This window comes from Neoarius graeffei, chromosome 19 (genome assembly GCF_027579695.1).
Source record: "Neoarius graeffei isolate fNeoGra1 chromosome 19, fNeoGra1.pri, whole genome shotgun sequence".
Taxonomy (NCBI): Eukaryota; Metazoa; Chordata; class Actinopteri; order Siluriformes; family Ariidae; genus Neoarius; species Neoarius graeffei.
The window spans coordinates 43,549,732-43,569,731 of record NC_083587.1 but is presented as its reverse complement, the minus strand read 5'-3'; the positions used below and the strand labels follow the sequence as shown (position 1 = coordinate 43,569,731).

Sequence of the window (20,000 nt, the reverse complement as noted above, 5' to 3'; positions counted from 1 at the left end):
TTTCCGAACATTGTTATTGCCTTGTGGCTACGCTATTGTTTATGACGATGTTTTGATGATTACATTTTTTTATTTTTTGTTTTTTTGTTTGTTTTATATCTTCTTTACTGTTCGGAATAAAGCAATCAATCAATCATGGAATGTACAGTAACTGACGCAACACTTTCCAAGTTTACACATGATTTGATGTACAGAGAGAGATGAAATGTGGTAATTTTCTCTTTCTTCGTCATCATCTCAATTAGTGAACAGAGCTACTTGTTCGATCTAAAAGGCCCCAAAGCTGTGATTAATTACTCAGTGGAATCAATTTTTTCATGGAGATGTAAAGAATAAGGTCCATTTGGTATAAAACACAGTTTAACTTACCTGGTGAGGACTTTAGACAGCAGTTTGAGTGCTTCTTTGTGTCTGTTAGATTTGGATTTAAAGTATGTGCTTGGATCTGCCAGTTTCAAAATGGCCACCAGTCATGTGACATGAGTTCAACGCAAAAATATCGACTGCAGTGAATGAACCAATCAAATGTAACACCATATATCCAAAATGAATTTTCACCCCTTGGGTTGACCATTTCGTGGAATTGCCCGTAAACAAAAATGCTGTGATTTAACAGAAAATATGAGCAAGAGATGAAATGATTCAGTGAGTGCAGAAATAGCGACCCCACAATTAATTCTGCAAGTATTAATTCCTTGTGAAATTACAGCTGCAGCCAGTGAAAATACAAATAAACTTTTGTACTCTCAAGCCACTGAGACAAGTGCAAGAGAGCGGGCTGAGGTACTGTAAAAAGCCCCAGTACAGTCACAGTCTCACATACAGTACCATTCAAAAGTTTGGACACACCTTTGAATTCAAAGGCATTTTTTAAAATTAATTTAAAAACACTTCATGTCTTATGGTGATGATGCACGGGGCAACTTTTTGGGCAATGTTGCCGAGCAATGTTGCTGGGCAATTGCGTTTTGACTCTTTTCTATTGAGATTGGGCAACATTGTAAGGTGATGATACATGGGGCAACTTTTTGGGCAATGTTGCCGAGCAATGTTGCTGGCAACGGGCAACTAGGTGAGACACAGGGCAACTTTTCAGGGCAACTAACAATGGGCAACAACAGTTAGCAACGGCAGTTTACAGTTAGCTAAAAAAAACAAACAAACGATGTCTTAATTTTTGCTGTGACCATTTAATCAAGCTGTCTGTTTTTTAGAGCTTTGGTGAGGTAAATTCCTCCATATAGAATATTAAAATAACAATTTACTGGCGTAAAAACAGATGAGGAGTCTCTCCATCTCTTCACTCCACTGACACTCAGCGGCCGCCATATTTATTTGAAATTTCTGATCCAAACCTCACCGGAGGTCACATGACTCGATACTCGCATTCTGATTGGCTTATCTCAAAAAGTTGCCAGAGATTATCAAAACCATTCAGAAAGAAACAATGTTGCCCAATCTCGATAGAAAAGAGTCAAAACGCAATTGCCCAGCAACATTGCTCGGCAACATTGCCCAAAAAGTTGCCCCATGTATCATCACCTTGAATGATTTTGATGATCTCTGGCAACTTTTTGAGATAAGCCAATCAGAACGCGAGTATCGAGTCATGTGACCTCCGGTGAGGTTCGGATCAGAAATTTCAAACAAATATGGTGGCCGCTCAGTGTCAGTGGAGTGAAGAGATGGAGAGACTCCTCATCTGTTTTTACGCCGGTAAGTTGTTATTTTAATATTCTATATGGAGGAATTTACTTCACCAAAGCTCTAAAAAACAACAGACAGCTTGATTAAATGGTCACAGCAAAAATTAAGACATTGATTTTTTTTTTTTTAGCTGCTAACTGTTGTTGCCCATTGTTAGTTGCCCTGAAAAGTTGCCCTGTGTCTCACCTAGTTGCCCGTTGCCAGCAACATTGCTTGGCAACATTGCCCAAAAAGTTGCCCCGTGTATCATCACCATTAAAGTAATAATGGAATGTCCTTCTTTTCTGTTTATTGTTCTACATGTAGGAAAAGTGTCAAAATACCAAAAAAAAAACCTATGAATGAGTGGATGTGTCTGAACTTTTTGACTGGTGTATATATAAAACCATGTCCTGTCCCTTACCTGGTCCTCCAAAACATGATAAAGGCAGGACAAGATGAATGTTATGCATTTACTTCTATGTGCAGTAGTTACTCGGCTAATGTGTTTTTACTTTTTTTTCCCCCCCCCCACTGTGTGTGTGTTTTGCATGTGTAGAAGCACAGGCAGAACCTTCACCATGGACATGTGTGTGCTGCAGGGTATGTGGAGACTTCAAGGTTGGGCAGCATCCCCTGTGGTCAGGACAGTGGCTTTGGCAGTGACAGTGAACACCTGCGCTTTGTTCATTATGACCAGCACAGCACCACTAGCCACCGCCAACTAACATGCCTCTCCCGCCAGCCTACCATCACCAAGAATCTCTCTTTCATCCCTTTTGACATCTTTCTCACTGCTGGCAGCTTCACGGTCATGACATATATAATGACCCAGGCTTCAGAACCGCCTGAACACACAGGCCAGAAATTCAACATCCCGAAGAATGATCCAGAACATATAGAGCCTGAGATGCCGGAGTTGGTCACAGCAAGAGACCTGCTCAGTCCCTCTTCAGGGGAAGCTTTTTTCATGTTGGAAGGGTTGTCCTCACCTAGCAGGGAACATGCAAGGCAAGCACTGGGTGTTACTGTGGTCAGACAGCCTGGGAGACGTGGTGTAGGAGGAGGTTTGTTGCAGCCACTTCTTTTCCTGCAGCTCACACAGCCATCAACCCTTCTCAGCTGCCACCAGCGCAGACAGCGCCTGGAACTCTCGGTGTTTGACCTCACACTGAAGGGAGTTGCCTCTGACTACGCCTGCCTGGGTAGGCTACCTTACTTCTTACCTGCATTTCAGTCAAACGGACTTCTCTCATTCTCCGATCTAGTCTTTTCTCTCAGTCCCCAGCTCAGTTTCCCTGCAACCAATGCAGGGAGCTGCTGTTTGAGTGTTTGCTACGGGCCTCTTTTCTTAAGCCTCATTTGTACTTTTTTACAAGCAGGTTTCCACTCAGCAGCTCTGTGGTGACTGCCTAGTCGAGACATCTGAATGAACATGAGGTGAACCTCAGCAGGGTCTCTCTGATCTTGTGTGTAAAGGCCTCTGCATGCTTTTGCGACAAGGCTTTCGCAGACAGCTTTTCGCAGACAGTTGTAATTTATCGTTGAGCGGGGAGTAATAGGCGTGCGCGATGTTATTCACCGCCACAACGCAAGGGGGCGCGAAGTCGCAAAATCACTAGGCGTAGTTGGTGGGTGTGGTTAGTGGAGTGTTTATCCTCCGGTTACTTATAATGACTAGAACTGGAGTCGTATAGATGTACGTACTTCCTCACTTCCTCGATCAATCGCTCTTCGTGCTGCTCCATCTTCGCTCGTGTTTTTAAAAATGCCGGTCGTGAAAACAAACCAAACCGGGAAAGTAGGGAAGCGGAAGTGCGTGTATAGCGGATGTAGAGCGGACCAATCAGAGCCCTCTTGTCTGCGACGCTGTCTGCGAGGCTTCTGCGGTGGTCACAATTTTTGGGAGGTGCGCACAGAGCGTCTGCGAAGGTGGGGGGGCTACGCAGATGCTATCTGCGACACCGTCTGCGAGGACTGCATTGTCGGCATAAATTGGCCTTTACACCCTCAACTCAGACATGTTCATCACAGAGTTGGATCTTTTACTCATGTCTAACTTTTCTTTTTTCTATTGGCAGATATTTGTGCTGTATTTTGGAAATAAATGCTTAAAATTTCAATCTTGAAATTAGTAAGAAATGTTAAATCTACAGTGGTGCTTGAAAGTTTATGAACCCTTTAGAATTTTCTATATTTCTGCATAAATATGACTCAAAACATCAGATTTTCACACAAGTCCTAAAAGTAGATAAAGAGAACCCAGTTAAACAAATTAGATAAAATTATTATACTTGGTCATTTATTTATTGAGGAAAATGATCCAATGTTACATATCTGTGAGTGGCAAAAGTATGTGAACCTTTGCTTTCAGTATCTGGTGTGACCCCCTTGTGCAGCAATAACTGCAGCTAAACGTTTCCGGTAACTGTTGATCAGTCCTGCACACCGGCTTGGAGGAATTTTAGCCCATTCCTCTGTACAGAACAGCTTCAACTCTGGGATGTTGGTGGGTTTCCTCACATGAACTGCTCGCTTCAGGTCCTTCCACAACATTTCCATTGGATTAAGGTCAGGACTTTGACTTGGCCGTTCCAAAACATTAACTTTATTCTTCTTTAATTATTCCTTGGTAGAACGACTCGTGTGCTTAGTTTCGTTGTCTTGCTGCATGACCCACCTTCTCTTGAGATTCAGTTCATGGACAGATGTCCTGACATTTTCCTTTAGAATTCGCTGGTATAATTCAGAATTCATCGTTCCATCAATTATGGCAAGTCGTCCTGGCCCAGATGCAGCAAAACAGGCCTAAACTATGATACTACCACCACCATGTCTCACAGATGGGATAAGGTTCTTATGCTGGAATGCAGTGTTTTCCTTTCTCCAAACATAACGCCTCTCATTTAAACCAAAAAGTTCTATTTTGGTCTCATCTGTCCACAAAACATTTTTCCAATAGCCTTCTGGCTTGTCCATGAGATCTTTAGCAAACTGCAGATGAGCAGCAATGTTCTTTTTGGAGAGCAGTGGCTTTCTCCTCGCAGCCCTGCCATGCACACCATTGTTGTTCAGTGTTCTCCTGATGGTGGACTCATGAACATTAACATTAGCCAATGTGAGAGAGGCCTTCAGTTGCTTAGAAGTTACCCTGGGGTCCTTTGTGACCTCGCCAACTATTACACGCCTTGCTCTTGGAGTGATCTTTGTTGGTCGATCACTCCTGGGGAGGGTAACAATGGTCTTGAATTTCCTTCACTTGTACACAATCTGTCTGACTGTGGATTGGTGGAGTCCAAACTCTTTAGAGATGGTTTTGTAACCTTTTCCAGCCTGATGAGCATCAACAACGCTTTTTCTGAGGTCCTCGGAAATCTCCTTTGTTTGTGCCATGATACATTTCCACAAACATCTGTTGTGAAGATCAGACTTTGATAGATCCCTGTTCTTTAAATAAAACAGGGTGCCCACTCACACCTGATTGTCATCCCATTGATTGAAAACACCTGACTCTAATTTCACCTTCAAATTAACTGCTAATCCTAGAGGTTCACATACTTTTGCCACTCACAGGTATGTAATATTGGATCATTTTCCTCAATAAATAAATGACCAAGTATAATATTTTTGTCTCATTTGTTTAACCGGGTTCTCTTTATCTACTTTTAGGACTTGTGTGAAAATCTGATGATGTTTTAGGTCATATTTATGCAGAAATATAGAAAATTCTAAAGGGTTCACAAACTTTCAAGCACCACTGTAGCTGGCTAGCCTCTTGCTAATGCTGTGTGCTGTTGTCTGCTGTTATTGATTGATTTTTTTTTTTTTTCTTCAGTCCAAAATTTTCAGGATTGTTTAAAATTGACTATAATAGAACATTACCAATAGCCACTCAGGCTTTTAATTGTAAAACTGTGGTTAAAATAGTTTTGCTGTGATGGAGCAAACAAAATATACACTTTAGTTGAGGTATCCATGTTTTTTTCCACTTTGCACATCAAATGTGCCAACGTGGGAAATGACCTTATTACAGATCTCATCTCATTATCTCTAGCCGCTTCATCCTGTCCTACAGGGTCGCAGGCAAGCTGGAGCCTATCCCAGCTGACTACGGGCGAAAGGCGGGGTACACCCTGGACAAGTCGCCAGGTCATCACAGGGCTGACACATAGACACAGACAACCATTCACACTCGCATTCACACCTACGCTCAATTTAGAGTCACCAGTTAACCTAACCTGCATGTCTTCGGACTGTGGGGGAAACTGGAGCACCCGGAGGAAACCCACGCGGACACGGGGAGAACATGCAAACTCCACACAGAAAGGCCCTCGCCGGCCACGGGGCTCGAACCCGGACCTTCTTGCTGTGAGGCGACAGCGCTAACCACTACACCACCGTGCCGCCCCCTTATTACAGCTCATTACTGCAAATTACCACTTACAAGGCACCATGAATTGAGCATAATTGGTGGGGACCTGTCTGTTTTGTCTCATTGTACAGTACTTCTAGTGTGCAAATGCATATTTTTGCTTTGGGTAATAATTTGGATTGTATTTTGTATCTTTCTGTCTCCTTTCATTTAATTATTTCTGTATTTCTCTCTCTCTCTCTCTCTCTCTTATTCTCAGACTCGGGAAAATCTCTTCCAGAATCTCTGGATTATAGTGTTTTCTGGTTAGAGACAGTGGCAGGAGAGGCAGACAGCAAGACAGGAATCCCTCCGCCTCTTCTCTCTCTCTGCATCAGAGACTTCCTCAACGGACCAGGTGGGGGGCGCGCGCGCACACGCACGCGCACACACACACACACACCTTTCCACACCTCATTACTCATGTAGTGTGCCATCATTGAGAATCCCTCCTTCATGCCTTCTGACTCATAATTTATAACGTGGACAAAACTGTACTGCTGATTTGTCATTTTGATTATGCCATTGGCTGAATGCGTGACCGTCTTTGATCTTGCTTGCACTAGGACTCATGGTAGCGCTCACCTTTTCTTCTCTGGACAATCGTTTTTCCAGATGTCCAAAACAGTCTGAAGGGGGCTTCATTAAAGAAAATTACTTTACCCCAGTCCTCTGCAGAGTGTTTTTAGATCTGGGGTAAAGTTATTTTCTCTGTTGAAGCCCCCTTCAGACTGTTTGGGACGTCTGGAAAAACGATTGTCCAGAGAAGAAAAGGTGAGCGCTACCATGAGTCTTGGGTCATGCCAACAGTATATGGAATCAATTTTGTGCCAAAATGTTCATACAATACTTTTGAAATATCAAACAAAAACGACAAATCAAAATACAAAAAAAGGTCAATTTTTTTTAGACTGGCAAACAAATTATTCGTGTAATCGTGCAAAATATCAGTCTATTACTCTTCAGAAACCTTTTATTTTTGTTCCGCGTCTTTCTCAGTTTTGTTTGACGTAATTTATTTTGGTTGCGATTCCAGCTTTCTCGTTTGCGCTCCCTGACTTTTTGCTTGCAGTTTTGGCACAAACTTCACGTGTGGGTGGGCTGCCCAGGAATGCATTCCCATTGGCTAACTTGTGTTTGACTGACAGCTACGCTCAGCCATTCCCTACTCGGATTCTGGCGGACTGTTTGACGAGTGACCGATCCATTGACGGTAAACAAGGATCGAGTGGACTTGAGTGGCGACTATGATATTGAATTTACACTTTGTTGAATTAATTCAATATCATAGTCGCCACTGAAGTCCACTCGATCCTCGTTTACCGTCAATGGATCGGTCACTCGTCAAACAGTCCGCCAGAATCCGAGTAGGAAATGGCTGAGCGTAGCTGTCAGTCAAACACAAGTTAGCCAATGGGAATGCATTCCTGGACAGCCCACCCACACGTGAAGTTTGTGCCAAAACTGCAAGCAAAAAGTCAGGGAGCGCAAACGAGAAAGCTGGAATCGCAACCAAAATAAATTACGTCAAACAAAACTGAGAAAGACGCGGAACAAAAATAAAAGGTTTCTGAAGAGTAATAGACTGATATTTTGCACGATTACACGAATAATTTGTTTGCCAGTCTAAAAAAATTGACCTTTTTTTTGTATTTTGATTTGTCGTTTTTGTTTGATATTTCAAAAGTATTGTATGAACATTTTGGCACAAAATTGATTCCATACGGGAAGGAGCAGTAGCCTAGCCTGACAAAAAGCAATACTGGACAATATGCAATATAATGTGCAATACCTCTCCTGCTGGACTTTTTTTTTTTTCCCCCCATATCATCTTCATTTTTTATATTTGTATATGTAAATACTTAATTTAATTTATCTAGAAGTTTTCTCTATTTTCTATTCTCTGTTTATCCTGTAATGATGCTGCTGGAATTTTAATTTCCCTGAGGGAACCCTCCCGAAGGGATCAATAAAGTTCTGTCTAATCTAATCTAATCTTTTGCATTGACTTGACTTGATGTATTTGTCAATAAAAGCCTTTGAAATTTATGAAATGCTTATAATTGTATTTCAGTATACCATAGAAACGTCTGACAAAGATTTAAAAACACTGAAGCAGCAAACTTTGTGAAGACCAAAATTTGTGTCAGTCTCAAAACTTTTGGGCACGACTATAGTACACTTTACACATAAAGAGTAAAGCTGCTTTTACATGGGCGCTTGCACCAGAACAAGTTGCCCCGGCGCAACTGCCCATCTGAACACTATTTGTTCCAGAACAATTTAACACAACTTGCAATTCGCTCCACTTTAAGAGGTGGTGCAACTTTGTTTTGAAGCATCTTGATCTGGGCGCAACTCGTTCCTGCTTACCTTCTAATCGCAATCGGTGGCAAGTAGGTGGCTTAAGCGTACGTGGTAGCGTTCATCCGGGTCGTTTATCACCCGGACAAGACCACTTCGTGGAAAATTCAATGGTCAGTTCTTTTTGAGTGCTTTTCCTCATCAAACTTCTCCACCTTTTAAACATTCAAGCAATTCCCAAGCCAGTCACAGTGAAAGCTGGACAAAAGAAGTAGTTCTTGCCCTCATCCAGTTGTGGGGACATGCAGATACCCAATTGGATTTGGAGAAATCGGGCTGCAATGAGCTGATCTCCTGCCGAATCTCCGAACGTTTAAACAGAAACGAGCAGCAAGAGGACAATAAAGCAAATTAAAAACAAGCTTCTGATTACAGATTTGTGCATGCACACTTTCGTGTTTACCGGTCTAACCTCCAGTTTGCCACTGATGGTGAGCGTGTAAATGCAAAGGAAAGTGGGTGCAACCTATTCCGGGTGCAACTTGTTCTCGCTGCCCGTGTAAAAGCAACTTAAGCTACCTCTTTCTCAATGGCAATTCGAGCTTGGATGGTGCCCTGGCTTTTCTCCGCTCGTGATGAATCTGAGTGAGAAAGGTAGCATTTCTATTTGCTCTTCATGTCATGTGAAAAATGTGTTTCCATTTCAATTTTGTGGCGGCACGGTGGTGTAGTGGTTAGCGCTGTCGCGTCACAGCAAGAAGGTCCGGGTTCGAGCCCCGTGGCCGGTGAGGGCCTTTCTGTGCGGAGTTTGCATGTTCTCCCCGTGTCCGCGTGGGTTTCCTCCGGGTGCTCCGGTTTCCCCCACAGTCCAAAGACATGCAGGTTAGGTTAACTGGTGACTCTAAATTGACCGTAGGTGTGAATGTGAGTGTGAATGGTTGTCTGTGTCTATGTGTCAGCCCTGTGATGACCTGGCGACTTGTCCAGGGTGTACCCCGCCTTTCGCCCGTAGTCAGCTGGGATAGGCTCCAGCTTGCCTGCGACCCTGTAGAAGGATAAAGTGGCTAGAGATAATGAGATGAGATGAGATTGTTTGATCAAATTGTCTTGAAAACCACCTCAGGTGTGTGTGTAAAACTTTTTTTTTTTGTGATTATTTGAGGGTTTTTTTTTTCCAAAATTCATGCGTTTCCATTTTTTTTCCTTCACAATTTCAAATTGTGCATTAAGCAGGTTAATGGAAAAAATAGCTGTTGATGTTATGTGCAAATGAGCGATAGAAAATCAATTGCACAAATCTCATTGTGTATGTGCGTCTGGCACCCTGGCGAGATGCTGCCCTCAGTGACTACCCATGTCACTCATGCCTATATCTGCCACTGCTCTTTTTACCTAATTCATTTCCCCCTATCTGTCATTTCCTCCCCATTTTCCTTTTTTAATTTGTGTTTGGGTAATGCCGGAGTTTTTCTTTAATTTAACGTAGCTACAGGCTAAATTGTTTAATGCTACTGCTGACTGTGATCCAGTAAGTATTTAATATATATATATATATATATATATATATATATATATATATATATATATATATATATATATAATTTTTTTTTTCTTTTTCCGTGTCATTGTTTGCATTAGCTGAGCTAAAGGTGGAGCTATGTAGGCCACTGAAGGTGAATCCAACACCCACTAAACTGGAGCAGGTTAAGAAGTGGAGGAAAATCTTCCCAGATGGTATCGATGTACTTGGCACCTCCTCCTGTGTCCCTGAGGCATCTCGCAGCACCAAACTGGGTGACAGCAATGGAGTCTCTCCCTCAGTTTCCAGCCATATAACAAACATCCTTCAGGTCTTCGGCCCCTTTCACAAGGTCTCTCTCCAAACTGTGCAGATGATCGTCATGATGGAGATAGAGTCGCACTCTCTCCGACCCACACTCACATTTTCTGTGTCCGGTATGACGGCCCTTCTGAGCACAAAGAGTGGACAGCAACCGGTTGGTCAGTGCATTGTTTCTAAGCCATCTGTTTGTGTCTCTCTCTCTCTCTCTCTCTCTCTCTCTCATATATTACACAAAACGCACACAAAATTGGCTAGACAAATATTTTTTAACGTTTAAATATGGATTTAATGTCACTTAACACACACAGATGTAAATGTCAGGAAAGGAAAGCAGATATTCTGATCGATCTCATTCATATTTTGATCTCAAACCCAAATGTCTTCACTGGAAAAACAAAATAATTGGCCCTGCCATTCCAATACTTCTGGAGGTGCGCGCGCATGCAATGTTCCAGCCAGCTTTCCAAGAGGGCAGGGCACCAATGATTACCACGAGTGAATTTTCGTGCATCTAGGGCAATTTTGCTTGCATTACTATAGACGAATCTATCATGCAAAATCAGCTATACTAGGCAACTATGCAAGGTAGATTATTTTTGTAAAATTAAGTTAGCAAATCTGAAACTTCTTAGTTAACCAGTTTAATACAGCGCTTCATAATGTTACGTCCGTGCGTGTTCACGCTTGGCGCACCTTGAACTGTCACTCTCGTCCACGCGCATTTGCCCCTTGAGCGAGCACCGTGTGCCGCAAGAACTAATTACTAGACACCTGTTCCTGATCAGAGTGCAGTCACGGCGCACGCATATAAGGACCCCAAACACGAATAACAAAGCTAATAAATTTAGCTTTGATCATATGTCTGTATTTTGCACAAATCACCGATAACATGGTGCATTGGGATTGTTAGTTAATAATAATAATTTCAATTTATATAGCGCCTTTCACAAACCCAAGGACACTTTACACAGGAATTACCAAAAAAAAAAAAAGCCACACTAGGAGTAGTGTGAGGTAAAGAGAAAAGTTTTCAACTTGGCTTTGAAGGAAGAGAGTGTGGAACAGTCATGAGGCGATTGTGGTAACAAGTTCCAAAGTTTAGGAGCAGCAACACTGAAAGATCTGCCACCCATAGATGCCGGTTTAAAATGTGGGACAGTCAGAAGTCCACAGACAGAAGATCTGAGGGAGCGGGAGGGACGGTACAAATGAATTAGCTCACAGACGTACCATAGGAAGGGGCGAAACCATGAAGAGCTTTATAGGTTAAAAGCAAGATTTTGTATTTGATCCGAGAAATAATTGGCAACCGATGCAGTTGCTGTAAAGCAGGAGTAATGTGAGCAGTGCGCTTGGTGAGTGTGACGACTCTAGCTGCTGAGTTCTGGATGTACTGCAGGCGATTGAGCAATGTGGCAGGGAGACTATAAAAGAGAGAATTGCAATAGTCAAGATGAGAAAAAATAAACGCATCGGCCAACATTTTGGCATCAGTTTCCAAGAGAAGAGGGCGGAGACGTGCAATATTACAGAGGTGAAAGAAAGCATTCTTAGTAATATTAAAGATGGGGTTCAAATGTAAGAGTGGAGTCAAAGAGAACTCCAAGGTTTTTTATAACTTGGGAAGGACTAATAGACGCACCATCAACATCCACAGTAAAACTGGAGAAGTTCAGAACCTGTCTTTTGGTACCTACTAATAGAACCTCTGTTTTGCTGGCGTTAAGTTTAAGGCAGTTCTTATGCAACCATTGCTTAAGGTCAGTGATGCAAGTCCTTAGCAGCTGAACAGAGGCTATGGAAGAGGTGATAGTGATGCAGATTTGAATTTCATCAGCATAACAATGAAAGTTAAGGCCGTGGTTACGAATAATCTGGCTTATAGGAGAAATATATAATATAAAAAGAAGGGGACCAAGGACAGGACCCTGAGGCACACCTTGAGCAACAGTAACAGTGGATGATTTATGAACACCAATAAAGATGAACTGTTGCCTGTTTGCTAGATATGACTGAAACCAGGCTAAAGCCAAGCCAGTAATACCAGTAATAGTTGAAGAAGAAGCCTTTATTTATCACACGTACAGTTAAATTCCTCCTCTGCATTTAACCCATCTGAAGCAGCGCACACACAAGTGAGCAATGAGCTCACACGCATACCAAGAGGCAGTGGGCAGCTATGCTACAGCACCCGGGGAGCAACTGGGGGGGTTAGGTGCCTTGCTCAAGGGCACTTCAGCCATGATATTGGAGGGGGAAGTGCTGTTTATTCACATCTACACACTATAGGTCAAGCACACATTTACATTCTCAAAACCATCTCACTCATTCAGTCAGACTATTTTAAAATTCTTCTTTTAATTAATTAATTTTTTTCATTTCTCTTGTTCTATTATGTCTTTGTATGATATGGAGGTGAAATCTCCCTCTTTCTTTCTTTAACTTTGTCAGCAGATAGTGCGAAGGAGGTTTGTGTTTTATGGCAGTATGAGAATGTGTTGCTGCAGACGGGTCTGAATGGCAGCAGAAGTGCATTTGTTGGGCCGTTCTCCTGTAGTTTGGATCTGGAAGTACTCTGGAGCAGACATTGTGGTAGCACTGATACCGGCCCACCAAGAATTTTACTGGAACTGAGAGGAGGATTACTACAGGTACGCACACACACCTCTTATAGCATCAACCAAGATCCTGAGCCTAACCTCAGCTAAAAACTTCCCTGAGTGCAGAAAACAATTGCTTAATAATCATATTTCAATGCAGATATTGCCCTTAACCCTAAACATGTTTGGTCCGCACTCTAGCAGTCCAAACTGCTATCTATATTGCAAACCCTTCTAGAATTAGGATTCTATCATACTGGTATGCTAACCAGACCATGCAGGTGAAATGGGGGGAGGTATTCTCTACACCGTTTGGCGTGGGTAATGGGGTTCGACAGGGTGGGTTACTCTCACCTGCTCTGTTCAATATTTATATGAATGACCTGTCTGAACAACTGAGGGCCTGTAGGACAGGATGCATGGTTGGCAATACACTGGTAAACCATCTTATGTATGCTGATGATTTAGCCATCTTCTCTCCCAGCAGTACTGGGTTTCAAGAAATGCTAAATTTATGTTCTAATTATGGGTTGATTTTTGATGTTAAATACAACTGCAAAAAAAATGTTGTCCTTGTATGTAAAAGCAAGGGGGATAAGGATCTCACTTTTCCTTCCTTTTATTTGGTAGGGCAGGCTTTACCTGTAAGTAACAAAACAAAATATTTGGGACATATAATTACTGGGGCGGCATGGTGGTGTAGTGGTTAGCGCTGTCGCCTCACAGCAAGAAGGTCCGGGTTCGAGCCCCGTGGCCGGCGAGGGCCTTTCTGTGTGGAGTTTGCATGTTCTCCCCGTGTCCGCGTGGGTTTCCTCCGGGTGCTCCGGTTTCCCCCACAGTCCAAAGACATGCAGGTTAGGTTAACTGGTGACTCTAAATTGACCGTAGGTGTGAATGTGAGTGTGAATGGTTGTCTGTGTCTATGTGTCAGCCCTGTGATGGCCTGGCGACTTGTCCAGGGTGTACCCCACCTTTTGCCCGTAGTCAGCTGGGATAGGCTCCAGCTTGCCTGCGACCCTGTAGAAGGATAAAGCGGCTAGAGATGATGAGATGAGATATAATTACTGACCAAATGTGTGATGATGATGACATCTATAGGCAACGCCGCATGTTATATGCACAAGCTAACATGCTGGTAAGGAGGTTCCACTGGTGCACTGATAGTGTCAAAATTAGCCTGTTCAAGGCATATTGCACCCCTCTGTATACTGCCCCTTTATGGGCAAAGTATAAAAAGGGTAGTCTTCAGAAACTTCAAGTTGCTTATAATGATGGGTTGCGCATTCTGCTTAAGAAGCCCAGGTGGAGCAGTGCAAGTGAACTGTTTTGTGGTGTAGGGGTCAACACATTTTGTGCATTGTTGAGAAATTTAATGTATAAATTTATCTGCAGATTGGATGGTTCATGTAACCAAATTATTATGCTGCTATCAAACCCTGCTCTTAGTGCTGTGCGATACCAGTCATTCATGTGGAAACACTGGTATAAGTGTCTTTTATAAGTGTGTTTTTGTCTGTCTATGTAATGTGATATTCTCTTTTTTTTATTTTAATTTTTATTATATTGGTATGTGTGCTTGTGTGTCTTCTTGAAATTGGACCTTGAGTCTGGAATAAAAGTTGATGATGATATATGTGATCATAACCCTAAAGTTAAGCACTTATTTTTTTGTGTGTTTAGGGAGGAAATTCGTTAGTATGTATGTAGATCTGGAAAACTGTGGGGGGGGAATCCCTTACCTAACACTAAAGTTCCTCATGTAATTTGCTTGGCACTTTAGTCAGCCAGTTATTTAATATACATCCCTAAATCAGAACACTGTGGGATGGTATGCTGAAATTGAAATAAAAACTGAAAACTAGAAAAGCACTCGGAGAGCGCAGACCTCCGCCAAGAATCCTTTAAAAAAATCCGGGATCCAGAAGGTGATCCGGATCACCGCCAAAATGTAATGGATTGTTACTTGTGCCCAGTCACACCTCTGGGGAAAAATCTCAGAGCAATCCGTTCATAACTTTTTCCGTAATGTTGCTAACAGACAATCAAACCAACGCTACCGAAAACATAACCTCCTTGGCGGAGGTAACAGTGACTGGTAAATAATATTTGACCTGTACTGCAATCAAAAAGACAACAGCACATTTAGTTGATGATTTACCTCCTGAATTTTATTGCTTTTTCAAAATAATTAAATGCTTTGTTTAAATGTTTATTTTTGCAGCATGTTTCAGAAAAAGTCAGGATGGTAAAGCATTTACTTTGTAATGGTGCCATTCCTTCTTATGACGCTTCAAAGATGTTTAGGGACTGACAACACCAAGTAATGAAGCATGTGAGGGGTTATTTTGTTCCGTTCTTCCTGCAAACAGGTCTTAAAGTGCATATCACGGGTAAATTCAGGCGCAAGATCAATGCAATTCTCCTATTTTATATTAAACTTTGGTCAAATATCTGTCACAATTCTGCATTCTCTGCAATTTTTTTACCTTGCGCAATACCAGAAAAATTCGGTTGAAATCAAGCCATTTGAGGCGAATTGGTCCGCCTCTGAAAAAACTTTACGTTTGAATTTCCCAGCAAACATTGATTTTCGTGATGTCGCGTGCGGGACGCCTCCCTCTGAATCCTACGTCAGCGCTGGTTTGTTTGAGAGAACGACCTGGTGGTTTTCTGCAAATTTCTTCAACGTTATCGCGTAATTATTAAAATGGTTAACAGATGTATCGTAGCAGGGTGTAGCAACACCAGTCTTGATGGGATTAGTACTCATCGTTTTCCAGAAGACCGGACAATGAGAGAGAAATGGGAGCGCTTGGTCTACACAGTCTGTGCACTGAAACCGTGCAAAGCTCTTGCAGCCTGCTGGCGCTTCCGCAGGTGACATCACGAATCTGGCTCCAGACTCCCTTGGGATTTTTCCAGATGCGTTTTGTTATTTTATTTTTTTTTCTGCTGTAGACAGATGGCTTTGTGCAAAATTACCCTTCTGGATGAGTGTGTAAAGGGACATTCTTTCATATAAGAAAAAAAAAACCACGAAATTGGTCCAGAATATGCCCTTTAAGGTGTGCAACAGTATGGGGATGTCATCATATTTTTTGTTTCAAAATTTGCCACACTTTCTCTATTGGGGACAGAGGGGACAGGCACCCTCTTCTTCCGCAGCCATGCCTTTGTAACGTGTGCAGAATGTGGTTTTGTAATATCCATGTTGAAATCTCCCTGGAAAAGATGCCATTTTGAAGGCAGCATATGTTGCTTCAAAATCTGTATACTTTTCTGCATTAATGCTGCCATCACAGAAGTGTAAGTTACTTCTGTGACAGAGGCACTGACACAACCTCGTACCATGACAGACCCTGGCTTTTGGACTTGTTTCTAGTAACAGTCTGGATGGTCCTTTTCGGCGTCCATTTCTTTTACACACATGCACCAAAAAAAACAAAAAAACTCAACACCCCTGGAACACTGATTTGTCTGAACACAATACACATTTCCACTGTGTGATGGTCCATCCCAGATGCCTCCAAACCCAGAGAAGTTGATGGTACTTCTGGACAAAGTTAACATGAGGCTTCCTGTTTGCACAGTAAAGTTTTAACTGCCAGTTGTGAGTATAATTTCCATATTTTAGTGCTTGACAAAGGTTTGCCAAAGTAATCCCGAGCCCACATGGTTTTATCAGCTAGAGATGGATGATGGTTCTTGATACAGTGCCGTCTGAGGTATCGGAGATCACAGGGTTCAGCTTAGGCTTGTGCCCTTACCCTTCATGCACCGAAATTCCTCCAGGTTCCTTGAATTATTTAATGATGATGTGCACTGTTCAGGGTGAAATATCTAAATCACTTCATGTCTATCTTTGAGAAACCTTGTTTTTAAACATTTCCAATCATTTTTTTCACGTTTCTTGACAAACTGGAGCTCCTTGGCCGATCTTTGCTCCTCAAAAAATAGGCCTTTCCTGGATACTGATTTTGCACCAAATCATGATAAGTCAGCTGTTGACATCACCTGTTTCAAACCACATCATTTATTTGTTTTTACCTCATTACTAATCCAAAATTGGCCCCGTCCCAACTTTTTTTTTGGAATGGGTTGTAGGCCTGAAACACAGGAATGGGTGTATATTAACAAATGAAATGAAGTTAACCAGACAAATTATGAAAAATCTTCGGCTCATACAGTTTGCAAGGTCAAATTCAGAAATCACTGCTTTCATTTTTAATTTGCATTTTCCATACCATCCCCACTTTTTCTGATTTGGGTTTGTATGACAAGGGCTTCAGTCAACACTTCATGCACTCCGCATTCATGTAGCTATTCACACCGTGCGTGCAATGAATACGCACTCTTCCTTCATTCTCTCCATCTGTCTCTCCTTTTTCTTTCTCAGGTATTTTGGGGGCAGGAGCACTACAATTGTCTTACTCTGTTTCAAGAGTATCTGCAGAGCTACGTGAAAGAGGTGGAAAGTCCAGAGGAGGAAGACAAAGAAATTCCTGTACCCTCTCATCTGTCACTCTCTCTTGCCTCACGCTCCCACCACACTGAACATTCCTCAGATGACCTGCGTACTGGCGTCTTTCGGTATATCCAAGGCTCAGGTACACCGTGGCCAAAAAAAGAGAGGGCTAGTATCAAATTTATACCAGTCTGTATTTGTGTACAGAAACCATTAAAGGGACCCATTTGATCAGATTAGTACTTATTAACTCACATCAAGGCTATGTTAAAGCATTATATTGCAATTACGTGATGATTCTTAGTGTGAATGGATGAGTTATTTTCATGTTGGTTCACACTGCTGTCTCTTGGTTCTCATTCCTCCGTAGATTCTCAGAAGCTGCCAGGGGTGCATGAGGTAATGTTCTATAATGAGACAGAGGACAGCCCTGGTGTGATGATGTGGAGGTATCCTGAACCTAGAATTCTCACCTTTGTGCGCATTACCCCTGTGCCTTTCAACACCACAGAAGATCCAGAAATCAGCACTGCTGACCTGGGAGATGTGCTACAGGTGAGTATTGTTGCCTCGGCCTCAGACGCTCTAGTCCCTGTGTACACTTTTGTACAATATATATATATTTTTTAAGCCAGACTCTTTAACAGGCTCCAAATGCCCTATTTTTGTGAGAGTAGGGAATTCCTCAGGTTGCGTGACGCACCAGACTTTGGCTTTGGAGACTGCCAGCACAGAGGAATGGAGATAAAGTGCCTAAGAAAGGAGAATTTACTCATTTTATTCTGGACCAAACCAGAGTATTTTTCTTCAGAACAACTGGGGTATCCCCATTTACTTATTTCCTTGTTGAGTACCAAGTAGCCAAGTGTGTAGAGTAGACTATAAAATGTCCGTGTCACGCCATGTTTATTCTCTTTCCCATTCTCTTGACAAGAAGTATTCAAGAAGCTTGAAGTAAAGTGCTTTATCCTGTATTTTGCTATTTTTGTTATTGTTAAATCAGCACCATCAATAGGATGTGTGCATGGGGTGATAGTAACTGTAGTATTTGACTTATTCCAGTCTCAATTCCAAAAAAGTTGGGGCACTGTGTAAACTGTAAATTAAAAAAAAGAATGCGATAATTAATTTGCAAATCACGGAAGCCCTATATTTAATTGAAAATGGTACAAAGATGACATGTTGAAAGTGAGAACTTTTTTGAAAAATATATGCTCATTTTGAATTTGATGTCAGCAACACGTTGAACTGTGCACTGATAACAAGCCGGATGGCCCGTCTCCTCTTTAGCCTGGAGGACGTGGTGTCCATGAGTTCTAAAAATAATTTCTACTTTTGATTCCTCAGACCTCGGGACAATTTTCCACTCCGCCCCAGTCCATCGTAAAAGAGCTCGGGCCCAGAGAAGGTTGCGGTGTTTCTGGATATTGTTTATATCTGGTTTTAACTTGCATTTGTGGATGCAGTAATGAACTGTTTTCACAGTCGATGGTTTTCTGAAGTGTTCCTGAGCCCATACAGTGATTTCCACTACAGACACATGTCTGCTTTTAATACAGTGTCTCCTGAGGGCCTGAAAATCACAGGCATCCAATGTCCGTTTTCAGCCTTGTCTCTTGCATACAGAGATTTCTCCAGATTCTCTGATTCTTTTAATGATATTATGTTCCATAGATGATGCGTGATCCAAATTCTTTGCAATTTTACATTGAGGAACGTTATTCTTAAATTGTTGCACTGTTTGCCCACGCAGTCTTTCACAGAGCGGTGAACCCCTCCCCATCTTTACTTCTGAGAGACTCCACCTCTCTGGGATGCTCTTTTTATACCCAATCATGTTACTGACCTGTTGCCAATTAACCAAATTAGGGATTTTTTTGTTTGTTTGTTTGTTTTTTTTGTTTGTTTTTTTTGCATTGCACAACTTTTTCAGTCTTTTGTTGCCCCGTCCCAACTTTTCTGAAACATGTTGCTGACATCAAATTTAAAATGAGCGTATGTTTTTCAAAAAACAATAACATTTCTCAGTTTCAACACTTGATATGTTGTTTTTCTAGTATTTTCAGTGAAATATAGGGTTTCCATAATTTGCAAATCTTGACATTCTGTTTTTATTTGTTTTATGCAGTGTCCCAACTTTTTGGGAATTGGGATTGTACTGTTCTTCCCATGGTTGACTGTGTCTTTAAGACAGGCATATTTGTGTCAATATATAGTGATGGTGTTGTGGCATCCATCCATCCATTATCTGTAGCCGCTTATCCTGCACAGGGTCGCAGGCAAGCTGGAGCCTATCCCAGCTGACTATGGGTGAGAGGCGGGGTACACCCTGGACAAGTCACCAGGTCATCACAGGGCCGACACAGAGACGGACAACCATTTCACATTCACACCTACGGTCAATTAATGGCCCTTTTCCACTACCCTTTTTCAGCTCAATTCAGCTCACTTCAGCCCAACACGGCTCGCGTTTCGACTACCTCAGAGCAGCACGACTCGGCTCGCTTCAGCCCTGCTTAGCACCCAAAACTCGCACGGTTTTGGAGTGGGGCTGAAGCGAGCCAAACCGAGCCGAGTGGGGCTAGGGGCGTGAGCAGACACTCCCCTGTGCACTGATTGGTGAGGAGGAGTGTCCTCACATGCCCACACACGCCCCGCGAGCACGCTGGGATCTGTAAACACCGTAAACCC

General features: G+C 42.3%; 1 protein-coding gene across 8 annotated transcripts in view; it reads left to right on the top strand.

The window, feature by feature from the left end:
* Positions 1-20,000, top strand: part of LOC132867290 (intermembrane lipid transfer protein VPS13B-like) — a 335,496-nt gene that overhangs the window by 239,172 nt on the left and 76,324 nt on the right. For 6 of the 8 annotated variants that reach the window (XM_060900106.1, XM_060900102.1, XM_060900107.1 and 3 more), the window contains 6 exons: positions 2,246-2,891; positions 6,318-6,455; positions 10,040-10,402; positions 12,696-12,895; positions 17,241-17,451; positions 17,680-17,864. In XM_060900106.1, the coding sequence (XP_060756089.1) occupies positions 2,246-2,891; positions 6,318-6,455; positions 10,040-10,402; positions 12,696-12,895; positions 17,241-17,451; positions 17,680-17,864 (1,743 nt within the window). The remainder of the gene's footprint in view (positions 1-2,245; positions 2,892-6,317; positions 6,456-10,039; positions 10,403-12,695; positions 12,896-17,240; positions 17,452-17,679; positions 17,865-20,000) is intronic. The other 2 variants (XM_060900109.1, XM_060900105.1) reach the window with 1 other exon arrangement.